Source organism: Gouania willdenowi, chromosome 11 (assembly GCF_900634775.1).
Source record: "Gouania willdenowi chromosome 11, fGouWil2.1, whole genome shotgun sequence".
In the NCBI taxonomy this organism is placed as follows: domain Eukaryota; kingdom Metazoa; phylum Chordata; class Actinopteri; order Blenniiformes; family Gobiesocidae; genus Gouania; species Gouania willdenowi.
The window spans coordinates 3042216-3065869 of record NC_041054.1 but is presented as its reverse complement, the minus strand read 5'-3'; the positions used below and the strand labels follow the sequence as shown (position 1 = coordinate 3065869).

The 23654-nt window shown below is 36.9% G+C and overlaps 1 protein-coding gene across 1 annotated transcript in view; it reads left to right on the top strand.

Moving 5' to 3' along the window:
* Positions 1–23654, top strand: part of nfatc1 (nuclear factor of activated T cells 1) — a 65421-nt gene that overhangs the window by 25517 nt on the left and 16250 nt on the right. Inside the window, exons 6-9 of the mRNA XM_028461865.1 lie at positions 556–696; positions 13249–13304; positions 18946–19078; positions 22430–23038. Coding sequence (XP_028317666.1) covers positions 556–696; positions 13249–13304; positions 18946–19078; positions 22430–23038 — 939 coding nt within the window. The remainder of the gene's footprint in view (positions 1–555; positions 697–13248; positions 13305–18945; positions 19079–22429; positions 23039–23654) is intronic.

The window sequence follows — 23654 nt, the reverse complement described above, 5'->3', positions numbered from 1 at the left end:
TGACATACCACTGACCATACAGCAAATCTGCAGCACTTAAAAACATTTGTCACAATGTTTTAGTGAAAATAAACATTTAAAGATGGTTAATTTAGTACTAAAACTATATCAGGTGCAGTATTTAACTCTACTAAGTACTAACTACATCTGTCATTTGTATTTATCTTTGTGAGTTTGAATCCTGGAAAGTAAATCAGATTTTAGATGGAGCTCATTGGTGACTAGAGCTCCTGAGGGCCCCTAACATGGTCCATGTGGGCTACCTGGGGCCCGCGGACACCGTGTTGGTGACCCCTGTGTTAATGCTTTTTTTTTTTTTTTTTACCTAATTGTACTTTGTTTACTCCTGATTGGCTGTATGACATCACATGGTTGTTCATTATATTACAAGCTATTGTAGGGTCAAAATAAGCAGACATTTTGTTAATAAAAGGTTTAAAAGTCGTCCTTCAGAAGTCAGTGTGAGTCAGGTTTGTTCTTCAGCCTGAGTCTGGATGCTCGTGTCTGTGTGTCTGTGCACAGCCATGATTCCTGCTCTCCTTCTAACTCTCACAGCTCAGAGATCAGCTCAGGAGCTTCCGCTGGTGGACAAGCAGAGCCTGGAGACGTGTGCGGGCCCTGGAGGAGAGAGGATGCTCCTGGACGGACACAACTTCCAGCACGACTCCAAGGTGGTGTTCCTGGAAAAGGCCCAAGGTATGAAAAAAAAGGGGTGGATGGTTTCTCCTTCTTCTTCTTCTCCTTCTTCTCCTTCTTCTCCTCCTTCTCCTCCTCCTGCTTTTCCTTTGCCGTCAAAATATCCTCCTGGTTCTGCCACATGTGGTGCACATTAATGCGCGGTATTTTTAACTCAGCACGTCTACATTTGCAGAAGTTTCCATTGGCTTGTCTGTAGAGGAATGGGCTACGTGCACTGCAGTGGTGGCTGTGTGCACGTGGCCTGGATTGCCAGTGTGTGGCGTGTATATATGTGTGTGTCATTTGCTGGTTTGAAGTCTTTCAGTTGTTTAAACAAACAGATTTCCATGATAATCTTCAGCAAAGCGACCTTAAGGAACAGTTTGGACTGAGGTTGTGTGATTTTATCATTGCTGTGAAACACTGAGAAAAGGAAACGGGGGGGACGGGGGGGGGTTTCATTGTTGTACCAGTGATCAGAGGAGGAACACACACAGCTAAAGATCACAATCACTTTGTTTTAACCTTCATCTGCTCACAGCGCTGTGTTTAAGTAGGAATGATGCTGAAAGACAACAGTCCAAACACTTAAAGTTGCTGTATGTCAATAAAATAAGTAATAATTGATATTCTTTCTTTTTTTCAAAGAGTACATTTTAATAATTAATAAATAAGTATAGAACATGTGGTTCAGAATAAAGCAGCAGGGAAAGTAAACAAATAAGTGTATACATAAATTAATAGATATTGTTTATTATACCTGTGAATTTTCCCAACTAAAAATATGCACCCCCCCGATTGAAAACAGTTATTAAATATATATCAGATTTAAATTTAAAAAAAAATAAATAAATATATATATATATATATATATATATATATATATAATTAAAAATAAGTTTTTTTTATGTTTGTGACTTTGTTAAAATGCATTTAGGAAATAAATACGTAAATAACAGTGGTGAAATGTATTTTGTGCATTTTTCTCCTCTCTCTTTTTTTTCTTTTTTAAGAAAAAAAGCAAGAAAATTAAAGGGGGAAAGAAAAGAAAAAGGAAATAATGATAAAACCAAAATACAACCATGTCATATATTTACCAAAATGTCTAATGATGATGATAAACAATAAATAAAAACAGTTCAGTAAATTACATTTTTTTTCTGTTTATGTTGTGACTTAGTGTTTTATATTGATAGCTGTTAAAAACAGTTCAATCATATATATACTGTATATCATATATTCAAACAATTGATACTTATAGTAATAAAATAAAAAAAATGCTTTTAACCATATTTCAAAGGGTATCCTGATCTGATATTCTCCCAATATAAAAAATAAATATTATAATTTTTTATTGGATTTAATGAGGATATGTTTCAGGGCCTTTCAATTTTTTTTTTTTTTTTTGATTTTGTTAAATTGTAAAATATTCTTATGTTTAATGTTAAATTGTCTGTATTCCTTAATAATGAATTAATAATAAATGTGTCAGTTTTTCTTATCTCTACTGTTGCTGACTTTTGTTCTGTTTGCGTAACATCACTTGATCAAACCTTTTCTAACATTCCACACGATAAAAAAAATTAATAGTCTGTTATGATTCATGTGATCTATCAGGGAATGCTCTGCATGTTTCTATTAATTTGATTTACCATTCAACACGTTTAATAGGTTTCAGTAGATATCCATGCGTGTCTCTGGTTTCCTTCCAAAGTCTTGAAGAACACGTTTGTTTTTATATTTCTAAATCATCTGGAGTTAGTGGTGTGTGTGTGTGTGTGTGTGTGTGTGTGTGGTGTGTGTGTGTGTGTGGGTGTGTGTGTTGTGTGTGTGTGTGTGTTGTGTGTGTGTGTGTGTGTGTGTGTGTGTGTGTGGTGTGTGTGGTGTGTGTGTGTGTGTGTGTTGTGTGTGTGTGTGTGTGTGTGTGTGTGTGTGTGTGTGTGTGTGTGTGTGTGTGTGTGTGTGCGTGCGTGCGTGCGTGCGTGCGTGCGTGCGTGCGTGCGTGCGTGCGTGCGTTGCGTGCGTGCGTGCGTGCGTGCGTGCGTGCGTGCGTGCGTGCGTGCGTGTAAAATAACCATCAACCAGTGCAGGGATTTACCAGGACACGAGTCATTTAACATCTAGATATTACATATATTTTCTTTACAGAATATTCTGCACTCTGTTAATATTTGTATTCAGATTTTCTTTCTTTTTTTATTCCTAAATTCCTGACCACAATTTAAAAACAAAAGTGAATTTTCTGGTGTTTAAGCTCTTACAGGATTACAGGCTTTGTGTGCTTATGTTATGTTGTGTTATATATTTAATATTGCACGTTAACGTGCCCGCGTGTCCACTAACTCAGCCAAACCAACGCTCTCACATCAACAGACAGCACGTCCAACTGGCAGCTTTATTCAGATTCTACTGCCTGTTTTTGTAAGTGCTGCATTCATCTTGCACGGACCAATTATCAGATAGTTTTACCTGGTTTCTGCAGGATTCTCTGCTCTGGATGAGCAGCTGGGTTTTTCATTACGTGCACGCAGCAGCTCACATCGGCTATTACATGTGCTGCTGAAAGCTCCACAGATCAGACTAAGGAAAGATGGCTTAGTTGTAACCAGTAGATCTTTGGGTTCCTAGATCTAGATCCAGTCTGTCCAGTAGAGCTGGGAGATATAGATTAAAACTCATGTTTTTTCTCAAAATGGCGATATACGATATAAATCTTGATCATTTTAATTCAGTAAAGTCTGAGTAAAAAGACAATTCTGCGTTAAATTTGTTGATGAAAAATGACTCACAGGCTCATTTATTAAACAAACAGCTGCACAATATGTGCCACTTTTTGGCTTTTTCTGCTATAAGGGACAGCACGTGTGAGGTGAGTTCTGTAGTGTGGCTTGTTTAGATAAATATCTGGGTTCGGACGCACCCAGTGATCTATCTAACTGTTTTTCTCACGCTGTTCTAAGAGGTAGAGAAAGCAACGACTCCTAAAATGAGTATTTTTAATAGAAAATAAGCTATAAAACATTGTATGTATCTCAGAAATATGGAAAAATGTAAAGGACACTGTTTGACTGTAGTCTATGATTAATATTAAACACTTGTATGATGTGATTTGTTCTGTGTGATTGTATAAATAAAAGAAGTTAGATAGATGTATCTCAATATATTGGCAAATTGAAAACTCAATATGATGAATCGTGATATATTGTCCAGCTCTACTGACGAGGTATTTAACACAAAGATGCACTGCTCTGAAAACCAGAAAGCCGTTTTGAGTCATCAGCTGCTTTGGAAACACTAATTCCAGGTGACCCCCATGTGGGGTCACTGGAATTAAAATGGGGTCACCTGAGATGTCGACTACCAATTGGTAAAAAAAAAAATAATAATATTAAATGACATATTGAAATTTATTTTTTTGATTTCTTGAATATCATTCTTTTCCAAATTAACATATCACACAACACAATAAATATCAGATCATGTACAGTATGCTTTATTTATCGCACGGGGAAATTTTATTTTTTATATTTTTACAGATGCTCCAGAATATTGAATGAAAAGACCAAACACTAAAACATAGAGATTAAATACAAAATAATACAAATGTACAAATATACAAAGATAATACAGATACAATATAATACAGAACTGTATCTATACTTAAACTCTCAAATATAAATCTAGTTCAAATAAAATGCAGTATAAAATATATTGTTGTTACTGTATTTGTAATACTCTTTAATAACATGATCAAAAACTAATTCTAGAAAGAAATTGAATTGAATATTAAAGAACCAAATCTACCTCCATACAGATTTATTCAACATTCATAATTTCATTTAATGGCGGACATTGCTTAAATTTATGATTAATTATAAGATGAGCATTCCACGCCTTCAGTCCAGATAGAACCAATCAATTCCCTCCGTTTGGTTCAAACTCCCTCCTTCAGTCCCTGTGTGAGTCGCTCTGTTGTTTTGGACGAGGGTTTCCTCGTGTCTGGCTCCAGCCTCAGATTCCTGGGCAATCCTACTATGGAAACACCCGTTAGCCAGGCTCCCTCCCCCTCCTCCCCCCCCTCATCCTTCCACCAGCTCTCTGCCTCATTAACCCTCTGCTCCCAAAGGATCCCACGGATCCTCTTTACAGCTGCTCTCAGAATGAAACAGATACAAACACACAGCAGAGACCTGTGGAGTCTCCAGGGAGAGGAAATGTACAACTCTTATTGTTTTTTAATTAATAATAAACACGTTTTATTTGATTTTTGCTTGGATACGTCCGACGAAAGCCTGAAAAAATCATTTATAGTGCAGAATGTGTGTTGTGTTTGTGTGTGCGTGTGTGTGGCAGACACAATAATAAAGGAAGTGAAGGGAAACACATGTACAGTATTTCCTTTGTACACGTTTTTGCTGACTGTCAAACTGAAGGAAATCCACACACACACACACACACACGCAACCAAAATATGTTTGTTTTTTAAAATAAAAATGAAATAATCAATTTTATAACACAAAACTGGAGTTTTTTTATCTTTGAAAAGTCCATAATGTCTTCCATAAAGCTTTATTTTTTGCCACTGTAACCAATGAGACTGACATGAATTAAAGTTAAAAGCAGAGAGATTGTTGTATAAAAAGCGGGGTAGTACTGAGAGATGAGAAATACATTTGATGATATGTAACATTTTTGGTGTATTTTACAGCTAATTTAAGACATGGCTCAAACTGACCCATTATATAAGAGATGCTAACAGAAAGCTAACACAAGCAGAAGGTTAAGTTTATGGAGTCATTCATTTAAGGCTCAGTAATGACAATAAAATGATTTGATTGTCGGTTGAAAATGGACAATTGAAGATGGAATTGTAATTTAAAAATGTAATGACCCCACATGCATGTGAGGGAGTTGGACATCATATTGGGGCCTGATTTTAAATTTAACCAAAGAAAAAAGGTTCTGGTTGATTTTTTTTTTTTTTCTGTTCCAGAATGTAAATTCGTTCTGTTTTCCCATGTAAGTCCTTCACATTTTCCACACATTTCTTTGCCAAAAACAGGCGCATTATTCATGGGGTGTAGTTTAATTTAGAATCAAATATGAAAAATGATGACATAGGGTCTTTTCTCAGGTTTATTCAGCCTGACGCCCCCTATAGGCTTTCATATGCAGGTATGAAGGATAAATGCATCACACTATAGAGTTGTAACGCAATGGATGAAAGTGGAAATATTGAATAAAATAAATAACTGGCAGCTCCACCTTGGTTTGCTTCCATTGAAAGGAAAGTTCTTCCCTTTTTGCTTGTTTTTTTAATTGTGTTTTCTCCTCCTGCATTAATTCCTACAGTGTTTACAGCTATTTGATGACTCCTTTGTATTTGGTCAAATAAGAGTAAAATAAACCACATTGGACTGGTTTCAATGGTGGTGTGTCTTCCAGTCTTTGGTGGTGCACTCAGTAGAACAATGACTTCAGCTCCGAGCTAACCATGGTTTGGCTAATGCTGACACTTAGCAGAAACAGACGTGGCTTTTAAAAATAAATCAAGTTTGGGACATTAAACAGAAGAAGAATGGCTTGGATTGCAGTGTAGGGTTTATAAGAAGATTTCTTCTCCTTCTCCTTCTCCTTCTCCTTCTTCTTCTTCTCCTCCTTCTTCTTCAAGCCTCCTTCCACTTTACTTGTTACTGCACTTTAGGAAGGAAGGAGCTAGTGAGGTCAGTCTTCAGTCTGAGGACAAGGGAAACCTTTCAGCTGCACACATGCGTCCACCATGTGTTTATATTACAGTACGAGGGCCTGGGCACATGTCACCCTGCTGTTTCTCTCCGCCCTGCTCCAAATTAACGAGCCTTTAGATTCCCTAAACACATCATGAAAATGATTCTATTGTACATTATTAATCAGCTGCCACGTCTGTGCAAACAAACCACAACTGTGTCATTGTCTGCTTAAATACTAGAGCTAATCTACTGCGCAACCTGCTAGACTGTAGAAAGTAGCTATTGGCTAATACAAATGTGACCCCTAGGTCTAATTTTGTACGGCCCCCCAAAAGTAAACACACAATATGACTCAGAAAATGCACAAATGACAGAAAAATACCCAAGATTTACGCCAATAACTCAGATGATCACTACAAAAACACAGAAAAACAAGTGTAAAAGTATATAAAACATAAAATTGACTCCTACAACATATATTGACATATAAGCCACACAAAATGAGAGAAAAACATACAAACGATAACAAAAGTACACAGAATGACACAATAATATTTAGATTAGATTTAACATTTAGATTTAAATCTGGGAACGACCACAAAAATACTGAAAAATAATAGAGCACAAAACCACAACAAAACCACACAGAATGATGGTAAACTATACAAAACCCCAACAAAATACACAAAATTACTCCAAAAACATAACACACCAACAAAATACACAAACGGACTCCCAAAGCACACAACACAACAACAAAATAAATAAAGAAATACAAAATGACAACAATATACACAAAAAAGACTCCAAAAACATACAAGATAACAAAAGAAGAAAAAAAAAACTGATTACAAAATAATCTTGTTTTTAATGTTCAGATTGATTTAGAGACAACATTTAGATTAGATTTAAACTCAGAGAACGACAATAAAAAATAACATCAAAAATACACAAGAATGACTCCTACAACAAATATTGACTCCACACAAAAAGAAAGAAAAGCATACAAAACTATAAAAGTACACAGAAAGACAGAATAACCTTTAGATTTAACATTTAGGTTTTTAACATTTAGATTAAGGTTTAACCTTTAGATTTAAACTCAGGAATACGACCACAAAAATAAAAAATGACTCCAACAACACAAATTGACTCCAAACCAGACAAAATGAGGGAAAAAACATAGAAAATGTCAACAAAACTGCACAGAATGACAGGAAAACTATACAAAACCCCAACAAAATACATAAAATGACTCCAAAAACACAAATGCCATCAAAAAACACACATTAGCATTATCCGTTAGCATGCTAATGCTGGCATTAGCTGTTAGCATGCTAATGTTGGTTAATGGCTCAGTGGTATAGCTATGATACAGCAACAGGAACGAGGTGGATGAAGCCTTGGTTCAAAAACGATACTTTACCACAATAAACTTTGGATTGTAATAGAATCTGTCACATGGAAACAGACTTTGTAGGCCTTTTCACTGGAGTTATCGGTGAAATAACAATTGGTAGAGGGATTTTATTGTTGGGGCAGTTTTATGAGGAAGGGTTAGACCAAAGCCTTTTGGGTTTTATATTCATATACAACACAAATTATTTCCAGAAAGTGAAAAAAAACCCACTGCAAACAACCACCATAGCTTACAGCTAAAAGTTTGTGAGTATATGATTTATCCCAAGATAAGAACAACACTCGTCTTCTAAAGTATTTAACTTAAAAACTCATTTAGCCTACTCTCTATTAGCAATAATTGTGTGATAAAAGTATTTAATAGGGATGCTTTTAAGATGAGTCGTTTATAATTTAGATTTTAGTTTGAGACGCTAATGTACGTAAACCGAGTTTAGGTCATTTAGATTATTTTATTAGTTTTTTGTGTTTATTATTAAAAGACCACTACTTTTGAAGTTTTTAGATGGTAAAAGTCTAATTTTCTCTTGTTCTTTTAATGGTTGCAGTAGTTTCACTGCACAAGGTGAACAGACGCAGGAGGCCGATTGCTCAATTTCATTTCTTTTTTTCATTTTTTTTCTGTTGTGGATATGAAAAATGTGGCGTGTGTGTGAGTCAGAGGTAAAGAGAAAAGCAGACGGAGAGGGAGACCTTGAAAACATGTTACCTCCTGAGGTTTGACATTAGCTGCAAAGGCTTCCCTTCTGGACAGAATCCTGAAGTAAAAAGAGACGGAAAAGGGGAAAAATGGCAGAAAGGGAGGCATCATTTTAGATTTAGTCATTTTTGGGGCTTTTATTTGCTGCGTAGGAAAAAGGTATGCTTAAATAGTATAAAATGTTAAAACTTGAATGCAGCATACTGCTGAAAGTATACACTAGACATGGGCAACTGGTGGCCTGGGGCCCACGTGCGGCCCTCACTCTATTTGAGTGGTCCTTCATGTCAGTGCACAAAATCAGTTAAAAACACACAAAATGACTCCAAAAACACACGATGGCATAAAAACATCACCAAAATGGGAGAAAATTATGAAATTACAGAAAAAGCAACAAAAACTCAAAAAACGGATACACAAAAAATGTCTCAAAAGTCACAAAATAACAAAGAGACACAAGTTGGCTCGTACCCCACAAAACAACAAAAAACTAATGAAATTAGAGGAAATGACTCTAAAAAATGACATTAAAAACACACAAGACAACAACAGAAGGCGTAAAATGAGAAGAAAACACATTAAAATGCATGAATGACAATAAAAAACGTATTGTTCTTTCTGTATAATGCTCAGAATGGTCATTATTCTAAATTGTGACACAAATGTTGAGAATGTGGCCCTCGAATCAAAAAATCACCTTTTTGTGCCCCTCTGTGATAGACGTTACCACCTCATATACACCCTCTTTATCAGGAGTGATTTACATTATTTCTACTCATAATATTCTAAATGTAGTATTTTATTAATAGACATGTTGTTTTTTGCATAAAATCATATAACTCTCAATATTTATGCTAGTTATATATATATAGTTGGATAAGGCTGAAACTTCTAAACTTTGTACTTTTATTATTAAAGGGACTTCAAAAAGTTAAGAAAATGTATAAAATAGAAGGTGTAAGGTGGGTTAGAAATAATGGGATTAAAATTAAGAATATTCACTTTATATTAAAAAATGTTACTACAAATAAATATTATTCAATAAATATTTTTTAAAAATTCAGTTTAAATAAATACAAATATTAGTGCAAGTAACAATTATTCAGTAAAAATAAGAATATTCAGTATAGATAAAAGTAATTGGTACAAATATACTATTCAGTAAAAAATATATATTGTATAAATAACAATAATTGTACAAGTAATAAAGAACAAGTAGTATAAATAAGAAATAATTGGTGGAAATAGAAGTAGAAAATCAATATTTAGTACCAATTAAAAACATTTTTTTAATAAATAAATACAAATATTAGTCTTTAAACCAATAAACTTCTAAGATAATTTAATCCGCCATTAAATCACCACTACAGAGTTGATCCACATTGAACTGACCTAAATAATAGAGAAAGTGACAGATTTTAGGTCAGATCTGGCAAACATGTTGTCATATGTCATCAGCTTTAGATTCTTATTCACATATTTCAAAACCACAGTTTGAAATTCTTGGAATAAAATGTTTAGAAGACGCATTTCTGGCTCATTATTCTTAGCAGGTGCTGTGGAAACTTGGCAAAACCAAACATAATGGAAGTTTGATGAAATTAGGACAGAGTTATGCAGCCAGAGCAGAACGTTAGTTCATTTCACTCTCACTCCTACAGTTGAAATGCTGACGCCATTGTCTTCTTCTTGGAAACCTCGAGTGTTGTCATGTGGAGAAGCTGTGAGGACAGATAAAGGAAGTTTCTCTCAGATATTAGAGAGTTAACATGGCAACAGTCGGCCCCTGAAGGTAAAGCCAAAAATGGCTCTAAACACCTAAAATTACAGAAAAAATTACATCAAACGACAGCAAAAATACACAGGAACGGCACATCATGAAATACAAAAAATGGACTTGCATAACACACAAGACTACAAAATTGCACAAGATGAAGTCCCAAAATGACAACAAAAGTACACAAAATTAAAAAAAACACAACATTCACACAAAATGACCCTAAAAACATAAACACACAAAATTACTAAAAACTAGACAAAATAATGGCAGAAAAAACATCAAAAAATGACAACAAAAATACACAAAATGAAAGAAAAATATTAAAAAGCTAAAAATATACACAGAAAGTACTGCAGACAATATGACAACAAAACTGCACAAAATGACCCGCCAAACACACAACACTACAAAATTGTACAACATGACAGAAAGATGTCCAAAATGACCGAGCACGAAATGACGCAAAAAACACAACCACCGCCATAATGACTGAAAAAAACCAACAAACACACACAAAATGACAAAAAAATCCACAAAATACCTCCCAAAACACACAGAAAGACAGAACAAAAACACTAAATGAGAAAAACATATGCAAAATAATGACAATAATATACAAAATTATGTACAAAACAAAACAAAAATACACAAAACGCACCTTATGAAAATAAAAATACAGAAAATTACTCGCAAAACACACAAGACAACAAAAGTAATCAAAATGACTCCAAAAAACATAACAAGCACACGCAAAATGACAAAAAATAAAATATACAAAATGACAAAAAAAATTCCACAAAATACCTCCATAAACACACAAAAATACAGCAAAAAGAAAGACTAAATGAGAGAAACATATACAAAATGACAGAGAAATATATAAAACAACAATAAATTACTGCAATAACCCACAAAATGACAAGAAAAATGACAAAAAACAACACAGCAACCCTTTGTTATTTCTTAATTAATGCTCAGATTGGTTATTATTCTAAATAATGACATTTTTCACATTTTTGTGGCCCCTGCTGTGATACATCTCTGCTATGGAAGCTCCACCTCCTCCATCACAGCTCACTCCTCACGTCTGTGCACACGTGTTGGATGCTGCGCTGCATCCGTCTGCGTGTTTCAGAGGTTTCTATTCATCAAACTAGAAGCAGAAATGTTAGGAGACACTTTTGCATTTGCATTCATTTTCTTTAAAAACACTGCTGCAGTTTTTACTTCCATTTGTTTTCATAATGAGTCAGAGGTCGAGTTTGTCTGTCTGTGCAATGAAATAGTTTCTCTCACTCTTTACAGGGAAAAAACGACCAATCAAAGTTGTTTTTCTAAGCGCTGGTGTTGCCATCAGTGCATGATGATACTTTTCAATAACGCCTGATGGAAAAAACATTCATAGTGTGGTGAAATTTTCCAAAAAAAAGGTGAGAAAATCTGTTTAACAGTCAATATTACTAGAATAACTGCAGGATTTCAGAGAGAATAATTCCAGCAGGTTCTTTTTGAATATGTTGAGGTTTATTTTATTCAGACAAGTTTTTAACTGTCAACTGCCAGTCTTCTTCGGAGGCGTCTGCTGATCGCTTTGATGTGAATTCCAGTAAAAAAAAAAATTTTGTCTTCTTTTTGAACAGATGTTTTTCAGGAAATTTACTTTGATCTCCTGACAACAAAAGTACACAAAATGACTCAAAAAAAATACAAAGAACACAACAAACACACACAAAATGACAGAAAAACATGCAAAACGACATTAACAATACACAAAATAACTCCGAAAACACACACAATGACAACAAAAATACACAATATGCACCTTATGAAAATAAAAATACAGAAAACTACTCGTAAAACACACAAGACAAAATTGCTCAACAAGACAAAAAGATGTCCAAAATGACAACAAATACATACAAAATGACTGAAAAATATACAAAACGACATTAAAATACACAAAATAACTTCAAAAAGAAACAGACAAACACTAAATGAGAGAAACATATACAAAATGACAACAAAATAAAATATTGTAAGATTCCACTGTCAACTGCCGGTCTTCGTCAGAGGCGTCTGCTGATTGCTTTGATGTTTCCTTGACTTCTGTGTAATATTAAGTTATTATTGTCTTCTTTTTGAATAATATGTTATAGTTTAATTTATTCAGAGAACTGTTCCTCAGGAAATGTACTTTGATCTCCTGACATGTTTTGACGGTCAACTGCCAGTCTCCTTCAGAGGTGTCTGCTGATTGCTTTGATGTTTCCTTGACAAAAATAACTTGCTCATCAAAGTAAATGTTTAACAGTCAATAATAATAGAATAACTGCAGGATTTCAGAAAGAATAATTCCAGCAGGTTCTTGTCTTCTTTTTGAATCATATGTTATGGTTTCATTTATTCAGACAACTGTTCTTCAGGAAATTTACTTTGAAATGTACTTTGATCTCCTTTGATGTTTCGTTTTGATGTTCCTTTAAAAAAAAAATAAGAACTTGCTGATCAAATAAAATTGCCTGAAAAAGTCTGAATAAATGAAACGAATCCTATTTTTCAGAGAGAACGCCGGAGTTTCTGCTCGTTTCATCGATCCAACATTTAGAATTCACTCAGAGATGAAGTCAAAGTTTTCTGTCTTTTACCAAAAACGTCGCTCGGGTTGATTTTTTCCCTGTGTGAGTGTGTTGCCTCTGCTTGTGTCTCGGCTCTGTCAGACAGAGGATATGAGCTCATGATCTGTGGCTCAGACGGAATGACGTCCCTCAGCGCTCGCTCTCACTGCTTTCTGCATCACTGATGTAACGGATCAATCATCCATCCGTTCATTCCCTTCTTCCTTTCTTTCTTTCTTTCTGCTGCAGGCCAACAAGGTAAAGTGATGTCTGATCTTTCACTTGTTTAACTCTGTCTACTTTGTGCTGTTTTTTTTTTTACTCCAGATGGTCACCACCTTTGGGAGACGGAGGCGAAAGTAGAGCGAGACGCTTCCAAACCTGTAAGTGATACAGCATTCGTGACAACTCTGCTCGTAGCAGGATTACAGCACACGGAACGCAGCACGAAGCAGCTGCTCTCAATCAAAGCTTTACTAACTCACATAGACTTTCAATCAGAATCAACTGGATCAATGCACTGTGATCTGATTTGGTTTCTCAAATCATGGGGCAAAGTTGCTCCTCTGAATCACTATATTTACAGCCTTCAATTTTACGTTTCAGAATTTCACAAATTCCTTGTATTTCGCTGTTTAGATGACTTCACTGTCTATTGAACTTCCTGAAATCGTAACAAAAAATGGGAAATAATAATTTTAAAGGATCAAGGAATAAGACTCCAGTTACCTGCAATCATTAGCTAAGCCGGTGCAGGAGCGCACGTGAAGTCTTTAGCAGCACAGCTGCTAGTGTGAGTAGAGGATAGATACCAGACCAAACCCCGGGTCTGGTTAGGTCAGATATTTAGAACTGGTGGTGGGGTTTGATCACATAGTGTCCTTGTGGGCACTGAGCGTAGCTTCAACCAAGCAGGAAGGGTCATGGAGCAGAGGGGGACGGCCTTGAAGCATCCACTGTTCATACAATCCTTTTTCGCTCTATAACATGGATTATCCTTATACATGAATTCATGTAAACAGATCTACTGGGTCTGTTGCACACACTGCGCCTGTTTGAGTTGGACATTTCTTTGTTATCCCATGCGCTGATCTGATGTTGACATTAACAGTTTGTTGATAAAAGCAGGCTTACCTCTAAAATAAACGTAAATATCTCATTTGTATGAGGAAAAAAATATGTTATAACTGTTGGGTTTGGGTCGGGCTCAAATATAGATATCTGAGTGATTGTCGGGTCAGACTTGGACGCAGAAATCAGAATCAGAATCAACTTTAATGGCCATGTAATGTATGTTATACACATGCTCTCTGTAACAATGTAAACATTAAATAATAGCAATCAACTAGAAAAAAATATAAACAGTAGTTAAAGACTAACATGTGCAAAACTAAATAGGATAATGTAACATGATAATAATAATAAAATGCGGTCCGATCTGCACCCCAACTGTTATTATTTACTCTGCATTCACGCGACTGTTTACTGCAAGACCTCCGCGCATGCCTCTGTGTAACCAAACAGTAGTTTGGTCCACCACGCTTGTCTTCTTTCAGTCTCCAAGCTGTCTTCTTCATCTTTTACTTCTTTATTTCCGGCGAGAACACCCATCGTTGTTTGACGTCACGTCTGCAGGACGAAACTTATTTCACAGTCTGTTCACGGCAATAGGGAGAAATGTGTGTGTGCTCATTAAAAGACTTAGACTGAATGTTTATTTTTTATCCAAACCCTGTCCTATGCTCCTTTTACATTTTACTTTAAGCTGAGATCACACGAGATTGCCTCACAAAGCAATGTTAGCCACACCGCTAGACCCGCAATCACCTGTTTAAAGGTAAAAATACTATGGAAATGTGTACCTTTAATCAGCCTCACGTTTATAAATATATTAAAATACAATATTTTCTTTCTCAACTATATTGTGCCGAATCAGAACCAGACTAAGAGGGGAAGACCATCTGCCTCAAACCAGTTAGAGCATGAGGTGAAAGGAGGAGGAGAACAGGATAGAGAGAGAACATCTGTCTGAGTATCTCTGACTGGTTGGACTGGGAATCATCATCTCCACAGCCAGGATACCTACAGGAAAGCACAAGTGCTCCATGTTTTTCAGTGAGAATCACCTCTTTGATGTGTTCATCCATTCATCTGCAACCTATCCACGACTATCACTATCACTCAGGGCCAAAAGTTGGACAATTATGGATAATTTACAGACTCTCCGACGTGTCATTACATCAACGAGAACAAGATGGAGAGCATGGATGGAGGCCACCCATCAGTGTGAGACCTTCACTTTAAATAAATGGAAGTTGGGCGAAGAACAGCAGACTGCTGGATGTTTTTAAGCTGTAGTGGAAGAGCTCACAGATGGAAACGGTGATGTTAGGGGAGAAACTCGTGGAAAAGGTGTTCAAAAGTTCAAGCGTTCACCTGTGGGAGTCTGAGCTTGGCACCGTGTCCTGTGTTGGCCTCGAGGCGCAGAGCGAAGGGAGTGTGAGGGATAGACGAGGGGATTAGAGAGTGTGTGTGTGAGGTGCTGCACCTGCTCCCAGCACCTTCCCACTGTAACACACACACACACACGCACACTGCTGGGTCACATCTGTCTGTCTGAGTAGACGGAGTCTCTCGGTTTTGTTTTAAACACAGACGTCACAGACTTTATCCTCTGCTGCTCCATCATATTATAGAACAACACAAAAGCTAATGGATTTTTTTTCCAAAAAACAACAACATCAGAGACATTAACCCTTTAACACCTGCAATATTAACATCTCCTATGACACTATAGATTTCTAATATTTGGCAGTTTTTGGTTTTTTTTTACAATTAATTACATATTTTACCAGTGTAGCACAAAAACTAAAGAGATTTATTGAGATTTAGTAGGAAGAAAACAATGAAAGCTCACATGAATAACAGATCTTTCAACAAGTACATGAAATTTAGAATGTATAAAACTATATTTACAATTCAGAAAAAGCCAAAGCGATTTTTTCGCGGGCTTCCTACAAAGAAGGGAACATAATTACTAAGTAACGTTTGTAGGTTGTCATTAAAGCGCAACATCTTAGATTTCAGAAACAGTTGGAATTTTTCCAAAAGAGTTACGGTAATTTTAATGTGAGCATACCAGGATGTGTGGCGTGTTAAAGGGTTAAAGAATAGCTGTAGTGAATTTTAATTGAACCTGAAGTATATAGAGTTATTTTCTTTAAAAATCATTTTCGAGCAGCCAGGACTTCATTAAACCTGCCGTTTTATCAGACGTGCTCGCCACCATGTTGCACGTCAAAGTCATATGAGGTGTTGTGACACAACCCGTGACCGGACTACATGGTGACTCCGGTAGCTTCTGTGGAATTTCCATCAACTGCTGCCCTTTAGTGGCTGATGTTGACTCACACAAAGTGGCTAAAGTCTAAGTAAATGCAGACTTTAGCAATGGATGGACAGGAAACTCATTTTTTTATACTACGAGTTGTAGTTGATGTTCCTTTAAGGATGCTTTGAATTTCACTTTGGGAAGTAATTCTGTTTAGGTACAAATCTGATTTGAATGTAGGCAGAAAGCACTGAGGCTGTAAGTTAATCATTTTACACAAACTGCATGTAAGCCACACTTTGCTGTAGTCTTTGGCCGATACAGTAAATGACTTGTAAACTTTATTTCCCTCAGTGCATTAGAGATTGGACACTTTTATCACAGCGAGAGCCACAAGAACTGTCAGCATTTTGAATAATAACCAATCCAAGCAATAATACAGGAGAGAATACATGCTTTTATGCATTTTTGTTGTAATTGTTATTCTGATTTTTTTGTTGTTGTTGTTCATTTCATATGGTTTTCTTTAATTTTCTGTGTTTTTGTTCTCATTTTGTGTGTTCTTGGAGTCGCTTTGCATATTTGTGTTGTTGTTGTTTTGTCTGTTATGAGTAATTGTTTGTACTTTTGTGTATTTCTGTGGTTATTTTGTGTATTTCAGTTGTTATTTTGTGTGTTTCTGTTGTTATTTTGTGTTTTTGATGTTATTTTGTGTGTTTTGATGTTATTTTGTGTTTTTGTTGTTATTTTGTGTATTTCTGTTGTTATTTTGTGTGTTTCTGTTATTTTGTGTGTTTTGATGTTATTTTGTGTTTTTGTTGTTATTTTGTGTGTTTTTGTTGTTATTTTGTGTATTTCTGTTGTTATTTTGTGTGTTTCTGTTGTTTTTGTGAAATTGTGCATTTTTGGAACAATTTTGCGTGTTCATTTTGTAGGCCGTATGTGTCCCCCGGGTCGCCAGTTTTGTGCTTGTTGTGTACAGCAGCTACAACAAGCACAGGTAATCACCTCCTCTGCTCCTTCACTCGCCACACCTTCCTACAGCCTGTGTGCTGATGTTCACTACACCACTGCATGGGGCCACATGCTAAACCCATTCCCTCAGTCAGGTACAGATTGTTACCAAGTATAACAGCAGCCCACATCTGTTCCTCTGCAGCTTTGCTCCAGTGTTCTTTAAACTGTGGGTCTGTTGCTAAAGTGCATTACAACCAGTGTAAAGAGTACATGGTGTAAGTCTGGAGTGTCTCCTGCGTATGTCTGATCGTAGGCGTAGAACCAAACTGGAATCTTTGACATCTAAATCCTGGTGCGAATGTTCTCATCCTCTCGACTGCAGCGAGAGATAAAACAATACGAGTACTGAACGGTTTCCAGGGTTTTTATCAGCGTTGATTTAGAGAAGAGACTAAGCCTCATCTGGCATCACTCGACGTCATGACGGTAATGATTTAATATGACGTGTGTCAGCGTTCACCTGTTCATGTCGGCCTCGGCCAGCCTCCAAAGTCTTGTTTAGCAGATGGATGATTTCCTCCTTGGCTACCGAGTTAAACCTTTAGCACACTCAGTCATATGTACGTGCACATGTGTGCTCAGAAACACACACACACACACGCACACACATGGGGTGAACTCAGGAACCTCGACTCTCTGCAGGACGTTCAGCAGGAGAAATAAACCATGCAGAAACTCCCAGTTTCACTGCACTTGTATATGTTCACATATTTCCTTTATATGTACAGTATGTCTATAGTCTACATTCAGTGTGAATGTGTTCATTTAGATGAGCAGTTTTTTTTCTTTTAACTCTGCCTTAAATGGATCCTCCACTGTTTTTACAAATGTGGCCTAAAATCTTTAAAATGTACGTATTAGAAGATCTTAACAAAACACATTATTTTTGCACCATATTTGTTTTATTAACTTTTAGAAATGGGACTACTTTACTGTTTTAGAGCCTGTGTTCCACCATCTTAACATCATGACGTCACACACACCATTTGCCTGTAAAAATCTCATTGTTTTCTAACGTTCAGATTTTTAGATCATTTGCAGCTTTTACGGTCAAGACGCACAAACCATGAGGATAAAAGTTCATTTGGGTGGGAATCCTTCAACAGTCCATGATTACTCACTAACTTCAGCCACCAGAGCGTCAGCCATGCACTGAGCTCTTCTTCTCTGCTTCATTGTCTCCGACCAAAACGCAGAGTGGGAACTGTCGCCCCCTGCAGTCATTGATTATTTTTCGAGTCACAACTTTTTTTTAATCCTCTTTTGGTAGACCAAAGAGGGTTAAACTGACATCCTTAACTTTTCCTGATTATTTAGAGCCACCAAAAGCAGCAAAAATTGTCATTTTGACCTAAAAAGCTGCTAAAATGATCTAAAAGTCAAGCTGAATGTTTCACTCCAATAAAAACAATGGGATGTTTACAGGCAGTGGGGCCATGTGACATCATCAATCACGTGATTTCAAGATGGCGGAACACAGGTTTTAAAACAGTAAAGTAGTCCCATTTATAAAAGGTAAAAAAACGAATATGTTGCAAAATATCGTGTTTTGTTAGGCATAGATCTTCTTATGATGACATTTCAAAGATTTTAGACCGGATTTGTAAAAAAAAAAAGTGGAGGATTCCTTTAAATATCTGAAAATCATCTGTATTTCTCATTTCTTTGCCTTGTAGAATACCCTGATTGTTGAAATTCCTCCGTACCGAAACCAAAGACTGTCGTCTCCAGTCCAAGTCAACTTCTACGTCTGCAACGGAAAGCGGAAACGGAGCCAGTACCAGCGTTTCACCTACGTCCCTGCCAGTGGTAAAACCTTCCTTCTACTAAGTCTTTGTCCTTTTAACAGCATTTAAAAAGTAGATAAATTGTAGAATCATCTTTAGGCTGTGGTGTCAAATGCAGTAGATGATTTATTTATCATAGAACAGCCTTTACCCTGCTTTGTAAGCCACACTTTGCTGTAGTTTCCGGCCCTGATCAATGACTTGTTCCACTAAAGGCCAGAGTGAGAGCCACAATAACTGTCAGCATTTAGAATAATGACCAAGCAATAATACAGAAGAGAATAAATGTTTGTGTTTTTGTTATAATTGTGTTCATGTTTCTGTCATTTTTGGGTATTTTTGTTATTGTTCTGAGTGTTTTTTGTTGTTGTTTTGCTGTGAATGTGTTTTTTTTGTGTGTTCTTAGAGTCCTTTTGTATGTTTGTGTTGCTGTTTTGTCTGTTATGAGTCATTTTTTGCAGTTGTCATTTTATATATTTTTCTGTAATTTAGTGTTTTAGGTGTACTTCTGTGTGTTTCATTGTTTTTTTTGTGTGTATTTTTGTTGTCATTCGGTGTATTTTTGTTGTTATTTTGCGTGTTTTTGTTTGTTATTTTGTGAATTATTCTGTAAAATTGTGCATTTTCGAAGCCGTCTGCTAAGTCCTTTTATTGGCATATAAAAAGATAGAAAAAGTAGGAAAAACTGGAGAATCATTCTTAGGCTGTGGTGTTTCAAATGCAGTTGATGATTTTTTTTCACAAAAACTGTTGAATAAATGCAGGAAAAAAAGCTTTTAAAACCCATATTTATTAAGTTCAATATAATGGCTTTTGTTTTGCTTAAAATATGGCGTTGAAAAGTTGGACACACAGGGTTGATGAATTTGTTGCATGCCCTAAAGCTGGAAACCAAGAGAAAAAACTGCAGTAATTCAGCCTTTTAATAAAATAAACAGACAATAAATTGTCCTTGAATTATTTGCAGACGTTTCCAATCAATCTTGTGCTCTTCCGTGCTAGTTTAGCCCTGCACTCCTTTTTTTATTTTGCTCTTCGTCTTTCATATTCCAATGAAAAACACTTTAGGATTTACCAAATTAAGATGAGAACACTTTGTTTTGCCCGTCTGGCGGTTTGTTTAGGAGGAACAAAGCAGAGCTGTTCTCTATTGTAAGAAGAAGAAAAAAACTCTATATTTGTACCTGAATGTGCATGAAGAGCTGCAGAGACTGGACGCCCAGGCGTGGGGAGAAAAGGAAAAGGGGGCATGGGAAAATCCTGTTACTTGGTGAAATCTAGTGCCAAGCTAAATATAAACACTGACCCACCAAATGAAATGTATAAAAACCACCGCTAATTGCACACCAGGCTTATAGCGAAATCCAGTGGGTGGTTCAAAGCGGCGACTCAGGCCCAGCCCTGTGAGTGGGCTGAGAAAGTGCAGCATTGTGCTCTGGATGTGGACTGTAAAAAAAACACTCTGGGATATTCAACAGTGTGGGAACTTCCTGATGGACCTCTGTGTGCACATTACCTGGACAGCCTGAGTGAACGTATAGAATAAAAAAACTACTTCCTATTGAATTTCACGTCTTTTTTCTATTCCAAACGCTCACATAGCTACAGGGTATTTATTTTCAGAGGCGTACTGGGCGGTTTCCCCATGACTCAGCGCTCATTTGTGGCTAAACAACTGTTTGTCCTTCTCTGCTGTATCTCAGGCAGACGCACACACTTCCTCAAAACACACTCCAAATAGGACGAAATCATCTATTTTGGTGCTGCGGTTGGTTCGTCCATCTCATCGCTGGTCCTGGCGTACAGTTTTTAGAACAAATGGTTTCTCTCCTCTCTGCTGAGGTCTGACACTTGGTTCCTAATTTCATTAAACTCACACCTGCCTTTAATAAATCACAGGTTTTTATTGGTTTAGAAAAGATAAACACTGAAAGAAACACACTACTTTTTTTTTACTTTTTAACATAATTCTTAGATAGTAACGCTCCTTCCACTCCTACTGGCCATCCAAGGAGTTTTTTTTTTTGCATTGAATGTAATTCACAGTGTTTGAAGGAATGTGATATCCCTGAATTAATAAAGTAATTTAAACAAACACACAAAAAGACAACAAAAATAGGCACAAAGGCTTGGTTCTTTCCTGCATTAATGCTTAGAGTGGTAATTATTCTAAATGCTGACATGAAAGTTGATGATGTCTGACGTATTTTTGTGTTTTCTTGTTGCAACATGTTTTGTGTGTAAATGGTGTGGTTTTTGTATTTTTTTTTTTTTTTTTTTTTTTTAAATAATCTAATGTAAGCAGAACAATGAATCTTTATCTGCTGTTTGTCAGCCCGATGACGAGGTGAAAACAGATTTTAATTCCACACTCCTGGATGAACTCATGCAAAACACGCAGTATTACCAAACAGGACAAGAAAAATACACAAAATGATGACAAAAACACACAATATATAATGAAAAAAATAAATAAAATTACACCATAAATAAACAAAAAGACTACAAGAACACAAAAAACTACAGAAAAATATATTTAAAAAAAACAATAAGAAAAATACAATATATTACTCCAGATACAAACAAAATGACAATAAAAATACCCCAATATGATTCCAAACACACAAAAAACTACAATAAAATACAGAGAACGAGAGAAAAATACAAAAAATAATGACTAAAATACACAAAACCAACAACAACAAAACCCACTCAGAACATTAATAAAAAATATACATAATGACGACAAATGCACACAAAAACTATTGTTCTTTACTGTTTTGAAAATCAGATTTTTGCCATTTTCGATGCTGACATGAATAATGATAATATGGCCCTCGGATCGGACAATCACATTTTTGTGGCCCCTACTGTGATAAAAGTTGACATTGTTTTTCTTTTTGGTTGTTTTTGGAATCAGGTTGTGTATGTGTTTTGGGGCCACACGAAATCAGACCAAGGGCCACATGTGGCTCCCAGGCCACCAGTTGTCCTTGTAAAAGAGCTTCTGACTGATGCATGCGAGGAATAAGGAGACATCATTTGTTCTTCTCTGTAACTGAACGAGTGAACCCGAGGAGCTGACGGCTGCTGCATCATTTCCCATCACACATTGGGAGGATATTAATAGAACCAATAGAAAAAGGTCTTTTTATTGTAGAGTCTTGATGAGTCACTTCTTCTCCTTTTGCTGTTTTTTTTTTAAATTTTTACTTTTGTGAACTTTTCTGGTGGGTGTGGCGCTCGGGCCGAACACAGAGACTCATTGATGAGAGTGTTTGTTTGCAGAGGGTTTCCTGGGCCACAAACCCACTCCCTCTCTTACACATGTGCACTGGAGCTTTTCTCATTACACCGTTTCCTCTGTGTTTAGCTCCAACAATCAAGACGGAGCCGCGTGACGACTTTGACGCCCCTCTCCTGTGCACCCAGCACGGCCCCGGCCTCTCGCTGCACCCAAAGCCCTTCTATTCCTCACAGGTGGTGAACTCCATGATGACCTCTGACCTCAGGCAGTGTGTGGTGGGCGGGCTTTACTCTGCCACTGCTCAGCAGAGACTTGCAGCGTCACCGTCCCCGCTGTCATCGTCTCCGAGCACCAGCCCCAAACTGCACGACCTGTCCCCACCGCCTTTTTCCAAATGTGTCCCCAGCAGCCACCAGCTGGTCCCCCAGTCCCCGGTTTCTCACGTCTCCATCATCCAGGAGACCCCCGGGCGCTACCAGGCTCCCAGTTTCTACCCACCCAGCAGCTCCTCTTCCTCTCCAACCTCACAGCCCTCCACTCCAACCGACGCCCCCTTCTCACCTGGCCCCCACCTGATGTCGCAGACCCAGCCTGTGTCTGAGAGCTCCAGTCCAAACCCCCACAAAGTGTCGGAGACGAGTTGCTCGTCCCAGCGGGAGGACGGCAGCCCAACGCCGCTGGCCGTCAGCATCAAACAGGAACCACAAGAGCTGGACCAAATGTACCTCGATGATGGTGAGCGGAGAAGTTTTTCCTCTTATTCAATAGAGTGGTTGAATTTCTACCATAGAGTCATTCAGTGATAAAACAATAAGCTTTTTGTAACCTTCCAGGAGAAAATGACTAATTCCTTCACCACAGTCTGAAAGACGTGGCCTAAAAAATAAAATGACTTTTTCTTTTTTTTCTCTTTTTTCTTTTTTTTTTACTGCAGATCGTTGAATTTTAGGGTTATAAACTAAAGTAAATGGTTGAAGGGCTGTGTCTGTGGTGGACGGTTGTGAGTCCAAATCCAGGCCTTAAAGGGGCATTATTATGAAAAATTAACTTTCTAATGGTTTTGCTACAGTGATATACATTCCTTTAGCCTCATTCAGACGACCAAAGTTGAAAAAGTTCTGTTTCCTCCCTTTTTTGTTATTCCACATTCTGTAAAACGTCAGCTCCAAACGGGCGAGTTGGATTTTTGCCTCAATGTTACGTCATAAGGGGGAAGCTCCTCCTACCGACAATCCTGGCTCCTCCTACTCTATAAGAATGTGAGCTCCTTCCTCCCATACTACTTCACGGGTAAAACAAACATAGTGAAGGCAGGTTGATATTACAGTTAGTATGAGTTAATATCTGTATG